The sequence below is a fragment of the Mixophyes fleayi genome, chromosome 2, assembly GCF_038048845.1.
Source record: "Mixophyes fleayi isolate aMixFle1 chromosome 2, aMixFle1.hap1, whole genome shotgun sequence".
NCBI classification, from domain to species: Eukaryota; Metazoa; Chordata; class Amphibia; order Anura; family Limnodynastidae; genus Mixophyes; species Mixophyes fleayi.
The window spans coordinates 361,158,492-361,183,205 of NC_134403.1; the positions used below are offsets into that span (position 1 = coordinate 361,158,492).

At 42.3% G+C, this 24,714-nt stretch overlaps 1 protein-coding gene across 2 annotated transcripts in view; it reads right to left on the bottom strand.

Moving 5' to 3' along the window:
• Positions 1-24,714, bottom strand: part of BRWD1 (bromodomain and WD repeat domain containing 1) — a 56,257-nt gene that overhangs the window by 11,120 nt on the left and 20,423 nt on the right. Inside the window, exons 12-30 of one of the 2 annotated variants that reach the window (XM_075197255.1) lie at positions 24,056-24,096; positions 22,734-22,835; positions 20,684-20,819; positions 19,659-19,793; positions 18,579-18,707; positions 17,253-17,478; positions 8,662-8,844; positions 7,719-7,881; positions 7,542-7,632; positions 6,654-6,791; positions 6,337-6,407; positions 6,012-6,213; positions 5,784-5,906; positions 5,314-5,421; positions 4,726-4,850; positions 2,623-2,705; positions 1,463-1,574; positions 1,013-1,074; positions 518-673 (exon numbers count right to left, since the gene is read on the bottom strand). In XM_075197255.1, the coding sequence (XP_075053356.1) occupies positions 518-673; positions 1,013-1,074; positions 1,463-1,574; positions 2,623-2,705; positions 4,726-4,850; positions 5,314-5,421; positions 5,784-5,906; positions 6,012-6,213; positions 6,337-6,407; positions 6,654-6,791; positions 7,542-7,632; positions 7,719-7,881; positions 8,662-8,844; positions 17,253-17,478; positions 18,579-18,707; positions 19,659-19,793; positions 20,684-20,819; positions 22,734-22,835; positions 24,056-24,096 (2,386 nt within the window). Of the gene's footprint in view, positions 1-517; positions 674-1,012; positions 1,075-1,462; positions 1,575-2,622; positions 2,706-4,725; positions 4,851-5,313; positions 5,422-5,783; positions 5,907-6,011; positions 6,214-6,336; positions 6,408-6,649; positions 6,792-7,541; positions 7,633-7,718; positions 7,882-8,661; positions 8,845-17,252; positions 17,479-18,578; positions 18,708-19,658; positions 19,794-20,683; positions 20,820-22,733; positions 22,836-24,055; positions 24,097-24,714 lie in introns of both variants that reach the window. The other variant, XM_075197256.1, reaches the window with a different exon arrangement.

The window sequence follows — 24,714 nt, forward strand, 5'->3', positions numbered from 1 at the left end:
CAGTCATGCGAAGGCGAACATGGGATACATGCTGCTAAGGTCCGATATCCATCTCTATAACTATAGGCACTAGGGCTGCTCGGACGAAACATTTGTATCCACACATTCATCTGATTTAACGCAACATAGCTTAATTGGATATAGTACTTAAGTCCCTTGTCCCAGACATCGGGCTTCATGATGTGGGAGCCAGAGAGAAAACCAGTGACCCCTAGTGGTTATATATAGTATGTTCTTTCTTTCACTTCTTGGCAAGTAAAATTGATAATAGTGCAAGTGTTTAGCATAATAACAGTGTTCCTGTGTGTTTAATTAGTTGTTCAGTTTCTCCATCACTGGTCAATCTGGGCCGTAAATGGGATAGTCTATAAATCTGCACTGTTTGCACTCTCTCAGAGCAGAGATCGCATACACGTGTCTAAAGTTAAAAATTAAAACTACAAAAGTGTCAAGTTAAACCAATAAACAGATCAGTAACACGTTATGTGCATTATTCCAAACCCATTCAATTTCTTACCATGATTAAGGAGCTGGTCAATGCCACAAATGATTCGCTCACATTCACTGTCTTGATCCCCTTTCCCCCATTCTCCCTCCTGGGGGCGATACAGTAAAGCATCCAGCTCTTCAAGTGTTATGGAGACACTGGTTCCCAGTTCTACAGGTGGAACCACTATCATGGAGAAAAAGGGACTAATAAATACACAGAGTTGCACATGGGACACGGGCTGTCTAGTCTAGGTCAAAATACGGCCATCAGGACAACCGTACATGGTAACGGCACAGGACGATGGACAGCTGCAGTGTGGGAGGAGTGGCTCAGTGGTTAAATGCATTCACAGTAAAGCAGACCGCAGAGTAGCTACAAGTGCGATATTGACCAATCCACATACAGGCCAGAAAAAAAAAAAGTAATTAACAATATTGTGCCTGAAATATTTTATGTGCAGAGATGCATAAAGGTGCATATGCTAAATAAATGTAATATAAGTATTGTACAAAAATGACATACTATCATCAGGAATGACATCCATATCCCAAGGGCTCAACCGATCGATCTCTGCATTGTCCCACCTGTGGAAGAGTGTAAATCTTGTTAGGATACAGACAGTGAGAAGGCAATTAAAGGATGACTGGCTTAATAGTACTACTTGTAGCAATAAGGTTAATGTAATCTCCTTTTCTTGTGTAACATAACCCTCTGAGGGAGAGACACCTCAGTTTTAAGAACTACAGCCCCATTGAGAAGTGTTAAGTTGCACAGTGAATTGTTTGCTCCTTATACGTCATTAGGTGAAGGGTATAAATTCGTACTGCTGTGTCTGCTCAGCTGCGCCATCTCGGTTGATTGCAAGCTCTATTGCAATAAATGAACAGCGCTTACATCGATACCTGGACAGTCTATTTCTTGATCCACATGTTCTAGTAAAATGAGACACACAAGGAGGAATGGCAGTCTTACTTCACAGTGTAACACTGGAACAGGCTGTCCGCAAAGTCTACTTGGTACGGTTCTTGACCCACAACTGTCCCAAACCACCAGGCGTCATCTATTATAGAACGGAACTTGTCACCTGCAAATGGGAGTGGAAGACAAAAGGTGGTATTATACACTGCCTGGCAGGGTCCTATACACACTTGGATATCACAACCTGCTTCTACATTCACACTTAAATACACATAAAAGGTGTTTCTTCGATCACGTCTCTACAACATGAGCTACTTTACAGAAATTCAGACTAGTTCTACATTTAAATGAACAGGGCTTGTAGAAATGGACAGATACAATATGGCTTCATATGGAAAGATCAAAAACCATGGTAAAAATAACTATGTAGGTTTTCTTTATTAAGAAAAAATGAATTGAGCTGAAACACAATGAGGAATATTTGTGAGAATTAGTGTAGAGGTAACTGCGCAAAAGGCAGCTAGACATAGCAGCTAGACTTTATTTCTAGTACAGTCTAGAAAAGCAGAGCGACTGGCCGCGGTGTGTTACATTTCTCAGTTACACTGAGCCAGGTTTGTTAAATGTCACCAATTACTGCCAACCTGCAAATAAGACACAATGGACACAGGATAAACCAAATAGCCTAGAAGAAACATTAGTAAAAAAACAAACGCAAATGTGACATGAAATTTGCCAAAACAATAAAAGCCAACCTGTGTCTCCTTTCAGAAGCCGAATATAATAAAATATATATAATATATAATAAAATATAAACAGTGGTTTGGTCTTGACTGTACTCTACTTCTGACAGATTGGCACAGGGGAGACAGAAGCTCACACAGAAATCAACACTTTAGAGTGACAATAGTGCACATGAACGACTTGGAAAGTTGGGATTGAGGGCAGAAGGCAGGGGAACGATGGCCATTTTCCACATTGCCCTGTACTCTCGTCAACAAATCCGAGGAAAGTATCATCACCCATATGTCAGATGTTTAAGGTGCCCATACGTTTGTAGAAATAGTGATCAAATAATAATGCAATAAAAGTAAAAGTTGCTTAATTAGCTTAAATGCAGAGTAGCACAAAATAAAAAAGTAAAAGCCGGAAGATTCAAAAAATTATATACTAATATACCATTACATATTTCAGCAGACAATGGAAGAACTTACCAGCCTGCCAGTTTGTGCGACAAGCACGATCATAAAACTGTCTCAATATGAGGAAGTCTAATACATCCGGCATGTCATGATATCTAAAGACAGAAACTCACATTAAAATACAGCAAACTTCAGAAGACCAATTGCCAACATTGATAAACATGTTCTTTGAAAGGAGAAATACACCTTAAACAAAAATGATTCGGACATAAAAGGATTTAAAAACTCCTAATGAAGAGAAATCTTAACAGCACAATATCCTGCTGTAATATGTAACGAAAGCCTGCGGGAATGGACAATGCTTCCAGCAACACTCCAGAGTTTGTTGAAGAGTTACTGACACTCACAGCGTAATAGAGTATATCTGGTAACCGATGATTGTCAGGTCACCCTATTTCAAAACATTATGTAAAGATTCAGTGATCTGATGGTCTCTTAGCCTCTTGGACACAGATATCGAGCTCAGTGAAGCAGGAGATGACCACTAAGGAGGGAGCAGATTTGCAAGTTTTCATAATGGGACATTTATAAAAACCAGCATGAGAATTCATGATGTGCCGGTTGAACCCTTAATCCCTTTGCTCTGTCCAAGGTAACTCTTGCCGAGTGCGGATGCATCGGGATGGCCCTGGTTAATGGGGCTGTGGGACCCAAACGTTTTACCTATCAGTCCCGTTCTACTCACAAAATATTTTAAAGTATGGTCGCGATGGACAAAGTCACGATACGCGGTGCGATCTCTGGCTGTTGATTTTGACCCTGTGTGACCGTCTCCCCCCTGCCCTCGCTTTCCTGAGTGTATTCCTGGCATTGCCAACTGAATGGTGCACTAACCCATTTCATTCCATGGCTCTTATCCTGGTCTATTGCTGCACATATACCAATGTGGGGGACTCTGCTGGATACATCTTAATACTTTACTATTTTGAAACTTTAGTTTAAAGCAGATTGCTATGATAGCAAGATAATGTATATGCTACATTACCATGTTTCTTTACACTATGTGAAGCGACATACTTCTCGGAACTATCTAAATTTTTCTTTTTCTGTATTGTTTTAAAAAAAATAAAAAAAATATTTTTATTTAAAAAAAAAAAAAAAAAAAAAAGCTTGAATCTGTGTAAAAAAAACAAAAGGAGTCTTTGCGGGACATTTATAAACTATATTTATGGTTTTTATGAACAGTGTTTTTCCTATAACTCTTCCCTTTTCCACACATTCATTTGTGCATCAGTTTGTTTTTAAAGAACTTATCTACAGGATGATATCTAAGGTGGCTCCTCCTCTTCCCCACCCCCATTATGCCCAAATTCCACCCACAAGCGATAACATTTGGGTAAAACACCGTCCATTTTTCAGTAAGCCCAGTCTCTCTTGCGGCCTGCAAATGGGGATGTGCCACCAAAATCAGGACAGTTGGGAGATATGGAATAATCAGACCGGAGAGCAGCCTTAATACAGGATTACAGAATGACAGCAGGGATCTAATGACCAATGTAAACGTGCAGTCATGTATTCATGCGTTATTAGAAGTGGTAGCTAAACATAAAGGGACGGTCAGCACAGCTTGGCGAACTCTGTCAGTGTGGCAGTAAATCAACAGATAACATGATATTGTGGCCTGTAAAGTAATACTAAATTTAATATGGAAATTTTATGTATAAACCAAAACGGCTATGAGGACCACACAGACCCCCACCTTGCTGAAGAAAACCACGATTTTTATTTCCCTATTGTTCTAAAAGAAACACCGAGATTAATGTATAATATTCCTGACACGTCTTTAAATGCTTCCTTGGCGTTACCAACTCTATTTGCTGAAATCATGTTGCCATAGTGAGCCATTGTTTTGGTCATTGTCCAATAACCACTTTATCGCCTCTCCACCTGCCAATCGTAAGACGGTGTGATAACGCCCTTGGCCGCGTGGGCAAAAAACCAACGCACTGAGGCAACCTCATAGCTGATAGAGGTAAAACTATGCCTAATATAAAAAATCCTGCTACTAGGCTGGTTTCAGCAAATACAATTTGTGGTCAGGAATGCCTTGTAGTAGTGAGTGCCATTTATAAACATGTCATTACATTAAAGCAAAAAAAAACAAAAAACACATACCTGAGAGAGAAGGAGTGATCCGTGAGCTTTCCATTAACATGGTCTATCAAGGCAAGTTTAAGACAGCATAAAGTGGGGGGTCCAATTTCATATCGGATCCCAACAATTTTCACAAATTCCTGGTCCTGACAGAAAACATAACGTGTTAATATCTAGAGGCCAGGAAAAAAATGGCTGTCTATGTACAAATGTCAATATCATCTATATATATAACGCTACTAATTCCGCAGCGCTGTACAGAGAACTCACTCACATCAGTCCCTGCCCCATTGGAGCTTACAGTCTAAATCTGCTAACATACACAGACCGAGAGAGACTAAGGGCAATTTAATAGCAGTCAATTAACCTAACAGTATGTTTTTGGCGTGTGGGAGGAAACCGGAGCACCCGGAGGAAACCCACGCAAACACGGGGAGAACATACAAACTCCACACAGATAAGGCCATGGTCGGGAATCGAACTCATGACCCCAGTGCTGTGAGGCAGAAGTGCTAACCACTGAGCCACCGTGCTGCCCACATTTGCATCTGCAGCTCTACGCGACTCCCCTGACACAACAGATCCAGACTGCAGAGAAGCTGGTCTTACCCTAAGCGCACATTTCTGCCATGGCTCTTTCAAGGATTTGTAGATACTGAGGTTGCTGCGTCTGACAGCATTAATGTACGCTTCATGGCCTTGTCGGAAGTAAACAACCTAAAGAGGACAGCAACAGAGTGGGGGAAATAATACTTTTAGGTATAGCAAGATAATTCTTAAACACAAAATACCAGATTATGGATAAATGATTCCAGAATTCAAAACACATTAGATACATAATCATTCCACACAGAGAGCATTATTGTTACCCAGGAGAGAAGCCCCGGCACCCCGGGGTCTCACTTCTGACTGGCCAACCCATAAAGGAGAAAAGCATGACGGACCATTTAACCCATAAATGCCACCATTATATAGTTCTCATTTTGTGTCTCAGCTGCTAATACTACAACCGTGTAAAATTAAGAGTGAAAAAACGGTGTATAAACCAAGGTAAAAAGTAAATATAGTTCATAACTCACTTCATCTCCCATCTGCGGAACAAAAGGGGATTGATGAGGGGTTGTATCCGTGATCCAAACCGACGTACGCCAATCCAGAGAAATCTCCCTGCTTAGTGGAACCACCTCGGAACCTCTTGTTGCCTACGAACAGAACACATGAAACGCGTGAATGCGCAGCACTTACAGCAAAGAAATGTTTTCATTCTGCCCAGAAGGTGGACTGAAATGTCTGATCATACAGCGTACCCCATTCTGGAGGTCTCCTTCTTGAATGCGAGGACTTCTCCTTGAGGGCGAGGACTCCTCTACAGATTTCTCTCCTGCTGAGCTGTCATCCTCAGAGCTGCTCACCCATCTTCTAGCCTTGCGCCGTGTAGATATACGGCTGGGCGGATGGAGATTAACTTCTTTATCTGCCGTCCACTCAGAGTATTCGCTGGATGAGTCGCTGTATCGACAAGCAGAAGAGGACGGGCTCATTTTCATACTTTTATTACTTACATGATGGCCTCTGTAGAATTATAAGTCCATACAAGCAAGAAGAAGTAGAGAATACACTTTTACGTCTTACCTTATGCTATTTCTCCAGTGTTCCTCGTCGTCAGTAGGGACATCGCTTGAATTTTCGGCTTCATTTTCTGTCTGCAAACAGAAAACCACTATAACTTTAATGTCAATGTCTCACCGCCTAGGACATACACAAACTTGTCTGTTTATAAACAACTTAGAACCGGTTGCTGATGAGTTTTAAGCAGCACTAAAGCTAAACGTAACCAATGGAACTTCCTGGCAGATTTGTGCAGAGACAGCCCTACTTTGTATAAGAGCCCAACACGCTGCCAACTACTTTATGTCAAAGAATTACAGTAAATTGTAAGGTACACTTGCCTCGTCCTCATTTGCAGAAGAGGTTCCGTCTTCTCTTTCCTCGCACGAGAGGTTAAGGAACACCTCCACCCCACACGGCTGCCGAATATGCATCGCATTCATCGTATGCGAACTCAGATTACGAACCACAGACACATCCTTAAAATGAAATAAATTCTGCTTAAATTAGGAAAACCATAAGTACAGGTCACAAAACTACACTAGAAATTGCACCGACATGGCCAGGTAGCTATTAAAGGGAGACCATTTAACTGCCAACCTGAAAGGAAGTGCAAAAGTATCAACTAACACTCACTAATCAGACTGCTAATTCCACACCTTCAGCTGCTTGCGGACAGACTATAAGAAAGTTAAAAATGTGTGAATCGTGAGCTCTTTATTGTGACAGCAGAAGATGGGGGACAATGTATTATGACCCCATGAAATCCAAGGCGCTGTATTACTCAGTTCCTGGCAAACCCAATATAGCAGCACGTAGCGTTCAAAGCCACGCTGTGTGCTGCTTCCTCATTTGCAGAGAGAACCCCGTGGAACAGTTCTATTTTGGTCCAGTTTACCCTGACTTTTAGCGCTGCCAAAAGGTGAGACAAAAACATACAAACCAGGGTCTTTACCACTCAATGTTGCAAGATGCCTTTTAATATTTAACTTCTGTAGTCAACATTAAAAAAAAAAAAAGTTTCACTAAACATAAATTAAAATGCCAATGATTAAGAATACATGGCCAGCAAGATTAATGGCTTCACCGTTACACATACCATGTAGGGATCAAAAGGTTTCAAACATTTTTAAATACCCGACCGTAGTCTGTCTATAACCCTGGGCTGGCAATCACATATATAGGATGTTTTTGACACATTTTTCAGAAACAAAACTACAATTAATCACCTCCTGCGAAGAGCAACATATTGTCCTCCTATGCTTTCCAAAAAACAATTTCTCCTGCTGACCTCTCGCAATTCTATAATTCTCCTCCTTCCTGTAGTAGGGCGAGAAAAAAAAAAAATGTAAAATATAAAAACAGAATCAACAAAGCTGTCACCACTTGATCCAAATAAAACAAACCTGAATATACTGCACGGTATCACTGGCACGACGACCCGCCGTCGCCAGGCAAGGAGGTCCCGTTCAGTCGCAATTTGACTGCGAGGTGAATTCTGATGCATCTGGCGAACACCTTCGACTTGTCCACTACGCCGCAGGCCGATATTTGGAGGGGAGAGGACATCTAAAACATATGAAGTACATGTATCATTATGCGGGAGCACAGGGAGTATGTGCTGCTGTCAGAACAGATAATGGCTCATTTCACGTTGAAATGTAAAAAGGTGAGCATAGTATATACAATATAACAAAGAGAAATGATGGTGCAATTTGAATGAGTAAAAGGTCTAAAGAAATCCAACAGCGCTACTACATAAAGTGAAGGATATTAAAAAATAGACAATACAACTATTTTCTTATTAAAATAAATGACACAAAGCTGTTATATAGCCGATAATTCTAAAAGAGAAAAAAAAGAAAACAAAACAAAACCCCCACACACAGGTGGCTCAAAACTAAAGCGTTTGATTTCTATGTTCTATCTTAACTAGAACACTGAGGAGAATACACTGAAACACTTGCGTTATTACATGCATTCCAGATCTATTCCTTTCAATGTGTTGTAACTGGGGTGTCTGGAAGAAGACAAAAGTACTGCAGACCCCAATCACAGGAAGGTCATGTAACTATCGCCACAATCACAGATATATGATCTACATAAATCACTCTACGATTTGTCTGTCTATATGGAACACATGAAATAGACGCTCTTTGGCCAAGTACTAAATGACCACGTGCAAAAACCGAGATTGCTTTTAGTAATGTCACGTAACACTGTTTAAAGTGGACAGTAGAATGGAAGCGGAATAGCTACTTAGGATTTGCACCTAGATTGGGAGTAGCTGCAATTTGTGTCTTTTTTTTTGTTTTATAAAAACACCACAAGCCGTAGATTATAACAGACCTCTCCTTCTGGAGTCCACTACGTGGGGCTGCCTGCTAGAGCCAGGCTCCTGTTCAGGTCCCTCTCTCTGATCTTGTTGAAGTTGTAACCGTCTGATTATCCCATCCAGAACGCTCGGCCCCTGGAGCTGCTGATCATAGTTTGTCTGCTGACTAATCACTTGTTCCACTACTTCACCGTCACCTTGTAAGCACAGAAGATACAGATTAGTTTGTTCAATACACTCTAGTAGAAAATATTTAGCACAGATGTCCCTGCAGTTCCTGCCTTTTTCAACGGGCCAGCTGAACTGGATCCCGTGTCAACATTCGTACAAAACCAGATCATCATCATAGGTTTTGACAAACACTGGGATTTATGATATGGTGAATTGGGGAACAAAGATGGGATGAGTTGCAGGAGAGGTAAGTGCGACATACACTACTAGTGTGCTGGTTTTAATCCTCTAAGCATCCACCTACAGTCATGGCCAAAAAATTTGAGAATGACACAAGTATTGGTTTTCAAAAAGTTTGCTGCTTCATATATATATATATATATATATATATATATATATATATATATATATATATATATATATATATATTGTATATTGAAGTACAATTAGAAGCATTTCATAAGTGAAAAAAAAGGATTTATGTACTTATGTTAAATCCGTTTCTCTGATTCCGTCTGGGGGACACTGCTTACCATGGGTTGTGGAGGGAGCTTGGGGAGTTGGCACCTAACTAGTTAACTTTTAGTACTGCCGACAGACCCCTCCCCTCTACAATCCCCCTGCCCACTCTTGTTCAGTTAATTAAAAAACCCAAGGAGAAAAGGCCAGTCAAACAAGAGCACACAGAAAAAAAGCAGAAAGGAGGGATCGCAGTGTCCCCCAGACGGAATCAGAGAAACGGATTTAACGTAAGTACATAAATCCTTTTTTCTGTTTCATCCGGTCTGGGGGACACTGCTTACCATGGGGACGTTCTAAAGCAGCCCCCTAAGGATGGGACAACTCTGAAAGCCCCGCTCGTAAAGCACTACGAGCGAAATTTGCATCCGCGGATGCAAATACATTAAACTGGTAAAATTTTGTAAAGGTGTGGACAGAGGACCAGGTGGCTGCCCTGCAAAGCTGGTCCGCAGAAGTCCCATTTCTAGCTGCCCACGACGCCCCTACCGATCTGGCAGAATGGGCCGTAAGTCTCTCCGGCACAGGACGGTTAGCCTTTATGTAAGCTTGCTTAATGGTTGCCGTAATCCATCTTGCAATGGACTGTTTTGAGACTAGCATCATAAAGAACAAACAGGGAATCAGTACGTCTAATCTGAGAAGTTCTTTTGACATAAATGCAGAGAGCCCTAACCACATCTAACTTTCCCATAGACTGTTGATCCGAATGGAAGGTAGATGAGAAGACCAGAACTACAATTTCCTGGTTCAGATGGAAAGCCGAAACTACTTTAGGAACAAAGGAAGGGAGGGTTCTTAACACCGCTCTGTCCTCGTGGAAAACCAGAAATGGTTCCCGGCAAGACAGAGCTCCTAATTCCGAAACCCTACGTGCAGATGCAATAGCCAAAAGAAAGAGAACCTTCCAGGTCAACCACTTCAAATCTGCCACAAGTAATGGCTCAAAGGGAGGCCCTTTAGGCATATCCAGTACCAGGTTGAGATCCTATGGTGCTGTAGGCGGAACATAGGGAGGCTGAATATGCAAGACTCCCTGGAGGAAAGTCCTAATATCTGGTAAATCCGCTAATTTTAGGTGAAAAAATACTGAAAGAGCCGATACCTGGACTTTTAGGGAACCTAACCGAAGCCCTGCTTCCAGGCCATCCTGAAGGAAAGCCAACAAGCGAGGGAGACGAAAAGAAGACGTGTGACATGTCCTATTTTCACACCATCTGATATAGGCTTTCCAAATCAGATGATAGATGCGAGCCGAAACTGGCTTTCGAGCTTGCATCATAGTGTTCACTACACTGGAGGAAAAACCTCTAGCCCTCCAGAGGCTGGCTTCAACAGCCATGCCGTTAAAGTGAGCTGAGGTAAATTCTGGTGACAGAAGGGACCCTGCAGAAGAAGGTCGTCTCGAGACGGAAGACGGAAACCCTGTCCTTCCGCCATAGAGATTATGTCCGCGTACCAGACTCGGCGCGGCCATGAGGGAGCTATTAGAATTACTGGCAGACCGCCCTGCCTTACTCGTCTGAGTACGCGAGGAAGCATGGGGATCGGAGGAAACAGGTATACCAACCTGAACTGCCATGGCATTGTCATAACGTCCACTGCCACCGCTAAGGGGTCTCTTGCCCTTGCGCAAAACCTCTGAACCCTTCTGTTGTGTCTGGAGGCCATGAGATCTATTTCCGGAAGACCCCACCTCTGAACCAGAGACTGGAAAACTTTCGAATGGAGTGACCACTCACCCGGCATCATCTGGTTTCGACTTAGGTAGTCGGCCTCCCAATTTCTTATTCCTGGAATGTATACTGCCGATATAGCTGGAACATTTTGTTCTGCCCAAACCAAAATTTGAGCTGCAAACTCCTGGTTCCTCCCTGCCTGTTGACATATGCCACGGCTGTGGCATTGTCGGACTGAACTCTGACAGGGTGGCCTTGGAGGAGGGACTGGGCCCCCCGGAGGGCCAAAAGAATAGCCTTCAACTCTAGCACGTTTATTGATAGGGCTGATTTCTGAACCGACCAAATTCCCTGGAGCCGGAGGTGCAGGATTACCGCCCCCCAACCCTTCAGGCTGGCGTCCGTCGTGGCTATGATCCATGGAGCGAAGGACCTGCCCACTGTCATGTGATCCTGAATCAGCCACCACTGAAGCAATTCTCTCTTCCTCGGAGATAGAGAGATCCTCTAAAGATCCAAGCGTAAGTGGGGTCCTGACCATTTCGTCAATAGATCCCACTGAAAACATCGAGAATGGGCTCGACCGAAGGGGATAGTCTCGAAGGAGGCCACCATCTTACCCAGCAGCCGCATGCACAAGTGCATTGAGGGTCTGGGAGAATACAAGACCTGAGTTGTTATACTCTGAATAGAACGGATCTTCTCGACAGGAAGGAACACCCTTTGCTAGCAGGTATCCATAATGAGCCCTAGGAAAACCATGCGTTGACACAAAACCATCTGGGATTTCCTTATGTTTATTAGCCATCCATGGCCCTCGAGAACCGCCAAGGTGAGGGATAAGTGATGACATAAGCAATTCTCTGTGGAGGATTTGATGAGCAGTTCTTCCAAATAAGGCACGACCTGAACTCCTTGCAGGTGAAGACATGCTGCCATAACAGACATAATCTTCGTGAAAACCCTCGGCGCTGTTGAGAGGCCGAAGGGGAGGGCCCGAAACTGATAGTGGAAGGATCCCACCGAGAATCTTAGGAGAGACTGATGGTGGATCCAAATGGGAATGTGGAGGTATGCATCTTTTATGTCTATGGACGCCATAAACTGATCCTTCTCTAAGCCGTTTATCACCGACCTTAGGGATTCCATCCGAAATTTGCCCACCCGTAAGTGCACATGGAGGCCCTTTAAGTTTAGGATGGGACGAAAGGAGCCGTCCGGCTACTTGACCGAAAACAGGTTTGAATAAAACCCCTGTCCTTTCTGGTAATCTGAGACCCTGCAGATAACTCTTTGAGAAAGAAGAGAGGCGACACAATCCTGTATTGCCCGCCTTCTTGATGGATCTCGGGGGAGCGGAGTCATGAAGAAGCGATGTGGAATCAGGCCCAGCAGGTCTATCCTGTACCCCTCTGATATAATGCCCTGAATGCACGGATCTTGGGAGGACGCTGCCCACTGTTCCTGAAACAAAGACAGACGTCCCCCCACTGGCGCCCCCTCCAGAAGAACAGAGTGGTCGTCAGGACCCAGGTTTCTCCTGGGTCTTGGAGGCCTGGCGCCTTAGCTGCAAACGAGGATCTCCCCCTGGCAGAGGAGCCTCGAGAATTGGGCTGTCTGCCTCTAAAGGGACTGTCCTCTAGGCAAGGAGATCCCCCGAAAGGGCTGACGAAAGGAGCTGACCCGAGTGTTTTGGCTCTTGCTAGGGAATACCGGCAAGGAAGTGTTTTTGCCCCCTGTTGCCTGTGAGATCAGGGTATCCAATTCCGGGCCGAACAAACCTGCTGCAGAAAAAGGAATGGTTTTCACTGACTTTTTGATTCCGCATCTCCTTCCCAGGATTTCAGCCATAACCTTCTTGCTGAAATAGATGCAGCCTGAATAGAAGAGGATACAGCCGCTGTGTTCTGGGCCGCCTCATAAAGGTACCCCGATGCCTCTTTCAAATGCAAAGCCAGGGGAAGTAAATCAGAGTCCTGTAAGGCCTCTGCCAGCTGGTCTGCCCATGCTTTCATGGCTCTAGCAACCCAAGCTGAAGCAAATGTGGGCCTAAAGGAAGAACCCGCAGCCGCAAATATAGATTTTAGCTGGGATTCCACTCTGCGGCCATTGACATCCTGCAGAGATGCAGAACCTGGAGCTGGGAGTAAAGTGTGCTTGGCCAATCGGGCTATTGGAATATCCACTTTTGGAATACTCTCCCAGCGAACCACATCTTCCTCCTGCAATGGATACAAGGAAGAGAACCTTTTGGGAAAAGAGAACCTCTTATCAGGCTGTTTCCAGGCTCCTTCTGCAATATCCTTAAGCTCTACGGAAGGGGGAAAACGGATAGCCTTTTTGACCTTCTTAAATAAACTTCTGTCTCTAGGAGTAGTATGCTCCGGTTCTGGGAGGTCCAACGCTTGTCTCACTGCTAAAACCAAATCATTAATAAATTGGCTTTTAGAGCTTTCTTCCTGTCCCAAAGGTTGAACCTGGTCAGGATCAGAATTAATTTCCCCCTCTTCCTCTGAAAACTCCTCAGAGTCTGAAAGGACCATTAGGGGATTATCAGATCTAGGCCTACTTCTTTTAGCAGGCGGAATGTTTGGGGATTCAATTAACTGGTTTAGGTTATCCAAACCCTTTATAAATGCTGCAGACCATGCCGGTTCTGTGGGAACAGAGGCTTGGTTTGCATGTAGAGAGGAAGGTCCTGGTATAGACGTTCCAATAGAACCTGTGGTAACAGGGAGGCCCAACTGTGTACTAGTATTATTAGCCACCGAAGTTGGCACAGTAGATGGCAATTGATTGGATTGAAAAACCATCTGTGCTAAAGAGGAAACCGACTGTCAGGGAGGTCACCCAGGCCGGTTCCTCCGTCAATGGGCCTGAAATATGCTGGGTCTGAGCAGGGGGACCCCTGCCTCGCAGACAGAGCAGAGCGCCAACGGGTCCTTCTGCCCACAAGGTAACTTTACACTACATTTAGAACATGTAAAATATTTTGCAATAGGGCCCTTTCCCTTATCGGACATTTCTTAGTAAAGGAAGGCACACCAGACACACAGACTTAAATTGTTAAATTTAGCTGAGTAGAGAGAGAGATATAAATGTGCGGAGAGAATAGTGTAACTACAAGTAATCAACTAATCTAGATATAAAAGTTGTACTTGTAAATATTTTAAACACAAATAATACTTAAGCAAGTAGGAGAACTATAATATAACCCCTACTAGCCCACTTTGTACACAGCAATACAGAGTATGTGTTTAAGTAAATCAGATACTTAGCCCATAGGCCAAACAGGGGAGAAGTCCAACAGCAGTATCCTGGTGCCTGCTCCCTCAGCTCTGTTCTTTCTTCCCGGGCTTCTCCTTGGCGCCAGAAGACTGGGATAAACCATCTCTCTCTCTGGAAGGAGGGGGAGCTCTATGTCTTAGCTCTCCCCCTTCAGTAATGCTGCCTCTGCAGCAGATTCTGTGGTCCGTAAAAAAAAGGTTATGTGGCAGAGTAGTGGAGACCTCCAGGGTTGAGGTCTCCGCAGCGGATAATACCCGATGCCCCCTCCTATGTATGAGGGGGGATCCTGGTATAGCCCCCTTCTCCTTAGCCAATAAAGTTCCGCTATCCAAGATGGCCACCGTTCAATGCAATATCCGATAACCGGCGCTCTATGCCTGCAGCGGCAGCGGCGGTTATCGGGGAGGCTCCAGGAGTGACAGCGGTCCGTAAGACCGCTTGTCACTCCCAATTCAGGCACCCATTGCTCCTGTCAGTGAGAGCCGCTGGCTCTCATCTGACAAGGTAGTGTCTGCACTGCTCTGCTGTGAGTGTGTTCTCTAAAGTAGAACACACTCCAGCACTGCCACCTGTAAAAAAAAAAAGTTAAAAAGAATAAAATAAAATGAAATAAAAGTAAAAAAAATTACATGAAGTACTAAAAACACTGCCCAACTCCGTGGGCACCTAAAAAAAAAACTGAACAAGAGGGGGCAGGGGGATTGTAGAGGGGAGGGGTCTGTCGGCAGTACTAAAGTTAACTAGTTAGGTGCCAACTCCCCAAGCTCCCTCCACAACCCATGGTAAACAGTGTCCCCAAGACCGGATGAAAGAGAAAGGCTTTTTATTGACAATTACATTAAGTTTTTGCAAAGAGTCAATATTTGCAGTGTTGACCCTTCTTTGTGAAGACCTCTGGAATTCGCCCTGGTACGCTGTCAATCAACTTCTGGACCACATACTGACCGATGGTCGCCCCCATTCTTGCCTAATCAATGCTTGGAGTTTGTGGATTTTTGTTTGTCCACCCACCTCTTGAGGATTGATCACAAGTTGTCAATGGGATTAAGGTCTGGGGAGTTTCCTGGCCATGGACCCAAAATGTAAATGTTTTGATCCCAATTAGTTATCACTTTTGCCTTATGGCAAGGTGCTCCATCATGCTGGAAGAGGCATTGTTCATCACCAAACTGTTCTTGGATGGTTGGGAGAAGTTGCTCTTGGAGGATGTTTTGGTACCATTCTTTATTCATGGCTGTGGTTTTAGCCAAGGGAGTGGGCTCAGGATACTTTACTATTGGCATGACACAGGACTGATGGTAGCGCTCACCTTTCATTTTCCAGACAAGCATTTTTCCAGATGCCCCAGACAAACTGAAAGGGGATTCAATAGAGAAAATGTCGTTACCCCAGTCCTCAGCAGTCCAATCCCTGTACCTTTTGCTGAATATCAGTCTGTCACTGATGTTTTTCCTGGACAGAAGTGGCTTGTTTGCTGGCCTTCTTGACACCAGGCCATCCTCCAAAAGTCTTCACCTCACTGTGCGTGCAGATGCACTCACACCTGTCTGCTGCCATTCCTGAGCAAGCTCTGCACTGGTGGTGCTCCGATCCAGCAGCTGAACCAACTTTACGAGAAGGTCCTGGTGCTTGCTGGATGTTCTTGGGCACCCTGAAGCCTTCTTCACAACTATTGAACCTCTCTCCTTGAAGTTCTTGATGATCCGATAAATGGTTGATTTAGGTGCAATCTTACTAGCAGCAATATCTTTGCCTGTTAAGCCCTTTTTGTGCAAAGCAATGATGACTGCATGTGTTTCCTTGCCGATAACTATGGTTAAAAGAGGAAGAACAATGATTTCAAGCACCACCCCTCCTTTTAAAGCTTCAAGTCTGTTATTCTAACTCAATCAGCATGACAGAATGATCTCCAGCCTTGTCCTTGTCAAAACTCTCACCTGTATTAACGAGAGAATCACTAACCTGATGTCAGCTGGTCCTTTTGTGGCAGGGCTGAAATGCATTGGAAATGTTTTTGGGATAAAGATCATTGTCCTGGCAAAGAGGGACTTTGAAATTAATTGCAATTCATCTGATCACTCTTCATGACATTCTGGAGTACATGCAAATTGCCATCATAAAAACTGAGGCAGCAGACTTAGTGAAAAATAATATTTGTGTCATTCTCAAAACTTTTAGCTATGACTGCAGAGCAGACCTCTGCCAAGGCCCAGAACGATAGAACAAGGGTCCCATACATTTGACCGACACCTTTACACTTAAATGACTGGAATCAGGCTGTCACTGAAACTCTGGTTCCAGTAATGCGCTGTGAGCCAAATGTATTCAGCTCCCAGGCACACGATAAGTAAAGTGCTGAATGCATTGGGGTTAATCTATCTCCAAGGGGTAACCCAATACACGGCTAATGTAAAAATGACAACTATGCCCACACCAACTGGAAGAAGACATTCTTAGAATACAAATACTAATCATTTCATACATCTTTATGACCAAGAGATAACTACTAAACACAAGGTCCTGAGAGTCTACCTCCTATGCAGGGGAGGAGATGGTTTATAGGTGAGAGGAGAAGTCTGTTCTCTTCCAGTGTCATCTAGTGCTAGACTATGACCCACCGCTTATATCAATCTACTGCAGAAGGCCATATAATTGCTGACCATATACAAGGAAAAAAAGCAGATTAAATTGGGGGGTAAATATCTGGAGGTTACAGGAAGAATTGAAAAGTGTGTGTTTTACCTTTTATACACACATTTTAAAATATAAAATATTATGTAATAAAAAAATAAAAATTATAATATACAATATAAAATAAAATAAAAAAATATAAGATAGTATACAATATAATCTATATCTGTACTATAGGAGCAATATGAAAGATGCAGGAAAATTCATTATTACATTAAGTTGACGAGAAGCTTTTACAAGAAAAAAATAAATCTCACTTGTTTCCATATATCCCAGCTCAGGAACCAAATGTTCATCTGCACAATTCTCTCTCCCGGGTACCAGACGCTGATATTTAGTCGGATGGGGGTTTCCATCGACATCCACCAAAAACGGTGGCGGCATAAGGTGGGGAGCCTGCTGGGTTTGTTCATCAAGGACAAAATGGTTTGCATCCTGGCAGAGGGGTCTGTAGTCTGTGTGGAAAAACATCTGATCCGGAATCTAAAATAAAATGGATTTTATATCGAGACTCCTTACTGCAATTACTGCATCATCCGTATCACCGTATGGAACAGTTAAAGGTCAAAAAGTGGAAATACACAAGACGACTTCTTTGCCTAGCAATTCAACACATACTTTCAAAAATTAACAATACACTGCCTTCTACGCCAAAGAGCCATTGATATGGTCTATTAAAATTTGGATCAGGGAGTCTGTGAGAACACAAAGGAATGTTAGATTTGCCTTAATTGTAACCATATGGAAATATTTTTGAGTCTGGTTACAGGATCGCCGATGGTGGTAGAAGATCCTTCTCTTGTTAAGATAATTCCACCCAAAACAAAATATTTCAGTTCGGGCGAATTAGGTACAATTTGTTTATATACTGCTTTGGCCGACAAGAAAAGATTTGGGGAATTGGGGATTATTTCTACCCTGAAGTGGACAATGAGATTTAGATGACCTAGAGAGGGTGGGAAGGCCCATGCTTTGTTTTCCATGTAGCCCATCTTTCCTCCTACTCCTCCTGGGTTTCTTCTGCAATTGACACTTGACCATCCACTACTCCTGCAAATGTTCCTTTTCTTTTAGCAGCGAGCTCATTAGTTGCTTTAACATCTGACTACAGCAAGTGAAGAAAGACCAGCAGTGGAGGAGGATTTGGGCTTCCTTAACCCCTGTTTAACCAGAGAGCAATACGATAAGAGTGAGGATAATCTATTACGTTTGGAAAGGAGAATTTGAAACAATTCAAACTAAGAGTGCAGAGGTAAATTGTGGCAGTTAGTAGTGTGATGCTGATGTAGACTATTGCCAACCAAGAGTATTTTCTGTAGTAGCAGGTTTTGCAATTCCGGTGTTTTCAATTTTAAATCTAGGGGTTGAGATCCAGCTTGGAGAGTTCAGGTTTCCCAATGTTTAATTCCTGTATAACTCCTCATAATCACTATAAATGCTCACAGAATAGATGGCTCATGCGACTCAGACATCATGTTCCACGTTCCTCCTTATTTTAGGATTTTAAAGAAGTGGCGACCTACGGCATATAACGAATGCATCATATGCTGAATATACACGGCAGCCACGGGTAATACACTTACCTTCTCATATGTTTTAGTGTCTCCAAAGCCAAAGATCAGCAGCTGTCCGTGAGAGTCTGTTCCTGCCATGTGTTGCCCATCAGATGACAGCTTACAGTCCAAGATGGCACCGTGGCCTTGTCCTGGAATCTAGGTGGGGGAAAGGTGGTCAGAATACAATTACTAATCCAACAAACCAGCGGCTTAACAACTTGGACATAAACACCCTTATGTTTTTCATTACAAAACAAAAAGCATTCCATGAACAAAGCTAAAATGCAGCAGAATAGCTCAGCTGGAAAATGTTCATTGAAAACTCTCAAAGCTCATTGTGCATTACAGCAATTTGTTAGATTGGATGTACCACCCTTTAGTAGCTTCATATACATGAACCCCTGTTGCCCTCACTAGCTAATAGGTGAGGTCCGAAACCTGACCATTACAGATATTAAAGCAACCAAGTTTTCTAAATTTCATTGGACAGATTCAGCTTAGTGGAAGACTGAAGTGCCCAAATGTTGCCTACACGATTGGATGCTGCACTCATCCAATCAGAACAGTCTGTAGTAGATGACTTTAGTAGAGCACAAGATACAGTCAAGTCACCTTCTTGGGGCAGTGGTGCGTTACAACTTCCCTTCTTTCCAGTAACTTGGGTCACAAAATGAGAGCAGTTTGTTTACACAGAGCCTAAAGCATTTCTGAGATTGGAATGGTGTTTTCTCTAGATGGACAAGACAGGAATAGGTCAGCCTGATGTTTGTGCTGTATGAACAAAGATCATTTATGGAGGTGGCAGCAGCAGCCTGATGCATTTCAATAAGGTAAATCCATTACCGTTTTAGGGACACAGAACAAGACAATTGGGGGTGGAGAGTGCAGGAAGCTAATGAAGGAAATAATATTTTGTAAAAGAAGTTTGTGCAAATGTGTGATGAAAACATTCACCGATATGTGCTCAGAGGCCATCAATGACCAGATGCTGTAAGAGTGACTGTATGCATCAATGAACCACGTTTGAAGCATTTTCTTCCTAGTAATAAAATCGTCCATATTTGCAGACACTTGAAAACCTTCTAAAGTTAACTGAAAGGATCTTACCGCATTGAAGCTATGCATTACTTGGGTGCCATTAATAATATCCCATATGAAGGTATTTCCATCATAGCCTGCAGATAACATCACTCTGTAGTCTAAGGGATGAGGCTCTAGGACATAAATATCATCTTCATGGCCCTGTGATAAACATGAGATTATTGAGATATCAAATGTTAAGGGATTATGTAACATATCAATTTACAGGGGGGGTGGGGGTCATTCTCCTTCAGCAGCTTTACTTCCTCTGTGTTGAATGAATACTTGCCATATACACACAAAGTAACCAAATAGACAATATATAAAACATGAAGTTACCATCTAAATCGGCAACTATAAATATTCATCAGTATTAAGGAAATGTAAATATTGTAACGAGCATGCGCTCAAAAAAAACTGTGTAACGACCAATTATGAGACTGTCAGCTAAGCACATGATCACACTAGTGTAGGCACAAGATTTCAGCCCACAGGACAGCCTCACCCGTTTAACCAATTAAGCCTCAGATATTAAAACAGCAAACAGGACAATGGGAGTTTGCCAGCTATACTTCATGTTTCAGGCACTATGTAGTGGTTTCGCAGACTGTATTCTATTTTGTTAACAATATGATAAAGGTCTTAATTTGCTACTGCGGGCAAACCTTAAATAAGAGGCGTCTGAGGGTCTTGCTGAATTTACAGAGCTGCAGTTTGTCGTCCAAGCTCTACCTCACGCCTCAGCCTGAGGCTGACATGTTCGGAGGGAAGGAGACAGTGGGTAACAGATTTACAGAATGCACTGTGTAGAATACTAGATCCATACAACAGAGCAGGACCGGTGATCTCATTACCAATGTGGGAGAAGCTTCCGCTGTCTGTAGTGGGAACGTCAAATTTTACTTTTTAACACAACTGCAATTGAATATCAGGTTATAGCTGTATTTTACCTCCGTGGTTCACGTCATGTCACTTTTGGGGCTCAGTAATACAAGATAAGCGACATAATACTAAGAATAACTTGTAACACAACATATATAAGCCAGTCTTACCGTCAGAACGTGCATCAGTTTACCAGTGTGAGAATCCCAGACCTTCAGCAGGTGGCCGCTGCTTGCAGTCACAATAAGGTCATCTGTGAGGTTCCAGGCAATCATCAGAACTTTGGGAGTGTTGCTACACTGGGCTCTAAGAGGAAAATATTAAATCTGTGATAAATGATTATATAGGTATGCTAATGTGCAGTGTTTTTATCCAACCATTAGCATCTTAGGTGTAACACAATCTAAAGACTAGAAAAGAAGGGTGGATCACAGCCCTAATGGCTGGAAATTGGCCTTTTCATTAGTACATAGTGCAGTGTTTCTTAACCTTCTTAAACCCAGTGTGATGGTAAATACTTACCATGCACCAGCCTAAAGTGTGTTTATACCAGGTACCCTCCAATTGGTATAAATGTATTTAAACCCCCCCTAATCTGATTATGTTCATACCAAGCTAATCCTTGTGCATTTTAAATGTTTTAGATCAACCTGATCATTTTGCACATGTTTTAAACTTCACCAATAGATTATTTGAGTTTTACTTAGACTGAAGTATCCCTTGAATCTCAGGCCAAGAACCTATGGACCCTATACATGCATTTAAGGAGTACATTTTTAATGCTAATAAAACATTTAAAACGAGTAGGAGTATGTAACCCACTGGTTCCAATTACCCCACTAGCATTTACTCTTTTGATCAGCATTGCGAAACCTTGATTTGGACATAACATGCTCCGTTTTACTTGCATTCAGTGCAAGAAAACTCATGGGGATCAATAGAGCATCCCCTATAAGCCTTCTAGGCTGGCAGCCTGGAGTTTGAATATGAACCGCAGCAGATTGAGATGGTCAACAGGCCTTGTTTAGACTCCAAGCTGTGAGTCTTACTGCATCATGAGTCAACAGACGCTTGTGGGCATCTATCATACTTCCAGAAACACTCAAAGTAATGACAATTGTAGGAGAAAAAAAAAAATTGTGTGTTCTCCTGTAATACAAAGTCCAGTGTAACTTGAGTGACAACACACTAGATGTGATATGCAGAAGAGTGACAAGCAGCAGGAATCTATCTAGTTCCACAAGTAAGGTAATGCTTAAATGTTCCATCCCTTGAGTGGCATGTCATAGCTCATGTGACACCAGCGTGTCCGACTATTCTTACTCTCACGTAGGATCCTGGGCAAGTAATATACTGTAGTTTTACTTAATTCCATTCAACCCAAATCCTTAAACTCTTGGTACAACACCTACCATAGGAGAGAGCATATTCTGCAAGTAGAATTTTATTTCAATAATAAAAAAAAATCACACCCCCCAAAACGTTCCTTTGATGCTAAATCACAAATAAACAAAAAAACATAGCCCTGTTGGGACTATTGAAAAAGTATAGTGGTAATGTCTTACATCCACGGAACCCCAGACAAATGTCATGCAATCAGCATAGTTTAATTCATGATACTAGACATATAGACAAACATGTCCCCTTACTAAAGAACATTTGGAAGCTTTGCAAAAAGCAGTGTTGCCTTAATAAGTTTCATCAAACACCAATCAAATCACACTAATCAGACATGCACCTAACCCCAAAAGTTCTGCAGAGCGCACAAACTGGTAACCCAACGATTGACGAGCCAGAGATTCTGCTAGTGTGGGTTTTAGCGTTAGTCAAAGGCTTCTAAACCTGACCACATGCAGATAATCGTGAACTGATCAGCCCGAGAATGATCCAATCACAAACAGAAAAGTATCGGGCCAGCCCAATAACCCGGTCAGCGGATGAGCAGTGCTCCAAATCATCTGCTAAGCACAGTAACGACAGGGGCCTAAATCTGCCCAATTCAGTCAAACGATCCCGTCTACTCTACTGAACAGCAAGATCAGCCCAAGTTGCTGCAATTTAACAATACTTTTAACGTTAGGCTTTAACCTAGAGTAGAAACTATTAGTAATACATTTTAAAGACTAGCTAATGATGATTTAATTAAAACCAGAGACTTTGTTCCCTCAACCATGAGAAGCTGCAAGAAGACACTTGAGTAACACAATTTATACACACTACCTGTCATCTAGACTTGTGGTCATATCAAGCATAATACTGTTTTGTTCCGGCTGCTGTAAATTCCATATGCGAGCAGTGCCATCCTCGCTCCCACTAACAAACCTGGAAAGGTAAAGGAAAATGGTAAAGGGTAAATCACCTCTATCAGAGACATAGATGTCTCCTTTAAATAAAAGGAAACTTACAGGGACGAAGAAAACACAGATCCAAAACATTTACACAGAAACCACTTCCTACTTAACGTCTACTTAGAAAATGTTTTTAATATATTGGTAGATTTACAAAGCTGCTGTTCAACAAACCGCCATACAAGAGATTGCGAGAAGCGAGGTAGCTCACACCGCGTGATATTGGAGCTATCTTGCCATTCAGAACATAAGAGGAGGCACCATTGACAAATTATGGAGGGGCAAAATTAATTTTGTAAATAACTTACAATGGAAAATAAAAATTCTTTATATTAAGGATGCAATATTATTGTATTATATTATGGGGAAATATGTATATAGAATTATATTGACAGGGTAACACTATTTGACTGCTAATGGGGTCTATAATTATTTATGATGCACACTTGTGGCAGAACATAGAACCCCATAATATTTCCCCCTTAATACAATGAAAAATAAAATATGCATCCATAAGTTTATTATAAATTCATTTTGCCATGATCACTAAATCATGATTGCCCCATAATTTATAAGTCAATGATGCCTCCTCTTATGTTCTGAACAGATCATCAGAATCAGGCATGAAAAAAAACAAAAACAAAACAAAAAAAAACTTTATGGCGATTTTAATGGTGGTTTTGACTAAGCCGGCGGTGTAGCAGTTTTCAATTCGCCACACACGGCTAGACATTTAACACCCAAGCCTCAACTCGCCCTATAGTAAATGCAGCTGCTTGTAGTACTAAGCCACCGGCGATGTGAGGCGAATTAAAACTGCCAAATAACGCAATTTTTAGCAAGTCTCCCCCCCCCCCTCCCCCCAGCTTCAGCAGCAGCTCTAACACTAAGGGCTTGTTCAAAACACTCACATCTTAAAGCCTAACCCTGCTCATTCATGTTATCAGTAGGTCTGACTAACCGACTACTAGTTCTATTTTCAGAGAATAGGTGACCAGAAAACCCATCATGTGAGTTTGAAAAGAAAAATGGGGGCTGAATTCTCCAGCACACAAAATAAATATTGAACAAAGTTCTGATAAAACATTGGAATACTATTCTCACTGGAACAGCAAATTACATCTGTAAAATAAACCACTTTTCAATAATACGCTTTAATTACAAAGCAACTATTTAACAAAAAGAACGACATACCTTTCCCCATTGTAAGAGAATAGTATGCTGTCAATTATATCCTACAAATTAAGAGAAAATACTGTTAAACGTATGCAAATAGGCAAAGCTTTTTTTATTTTTTTTGGGGGGGGGGGGGGGGGGGAAGACAGGCAGACAACATTTTTGGGGGGTACAAAATTGTGACAGGGAGAGGTATAAACTGAAATTAATTTTAAAATATAGAGTATGGAGAAAGCATGAAAGAAATGTAGTAAGTTTTTAATAATGACTTATTCCCGTGGTAAAGGCTGAAGATTGGGATAAGAGTAGGAGACAAGAATGGAAGGCCAGGGGGTAATCTGACCCTGAAATAATAATCTGCTACACACGTAAATGCCTGTAATAAGTGTTGGGTACGTAATCACAGGAGGCGGGGCTTAATGAGAACAATTTTTTACAAGTACAGGTAACTAAAAACATAAGCACTTCACACTATTCTTATAAACAAGTCCGACTTGTTCAAAACAAGATCAATGTGTGAGTGTGGGGGACATTTATAAAAGACGGTCACTACAATTTGTGTGTAGAGATTTTTTAACTGGTAATAGTTGATTAATTTCGACAGCTAACAGCAAAAAGAGGATTTATGTACTTACGTTAAATCCGTTTCTCTGATTCCGTCTGGGGGACACTGCTTA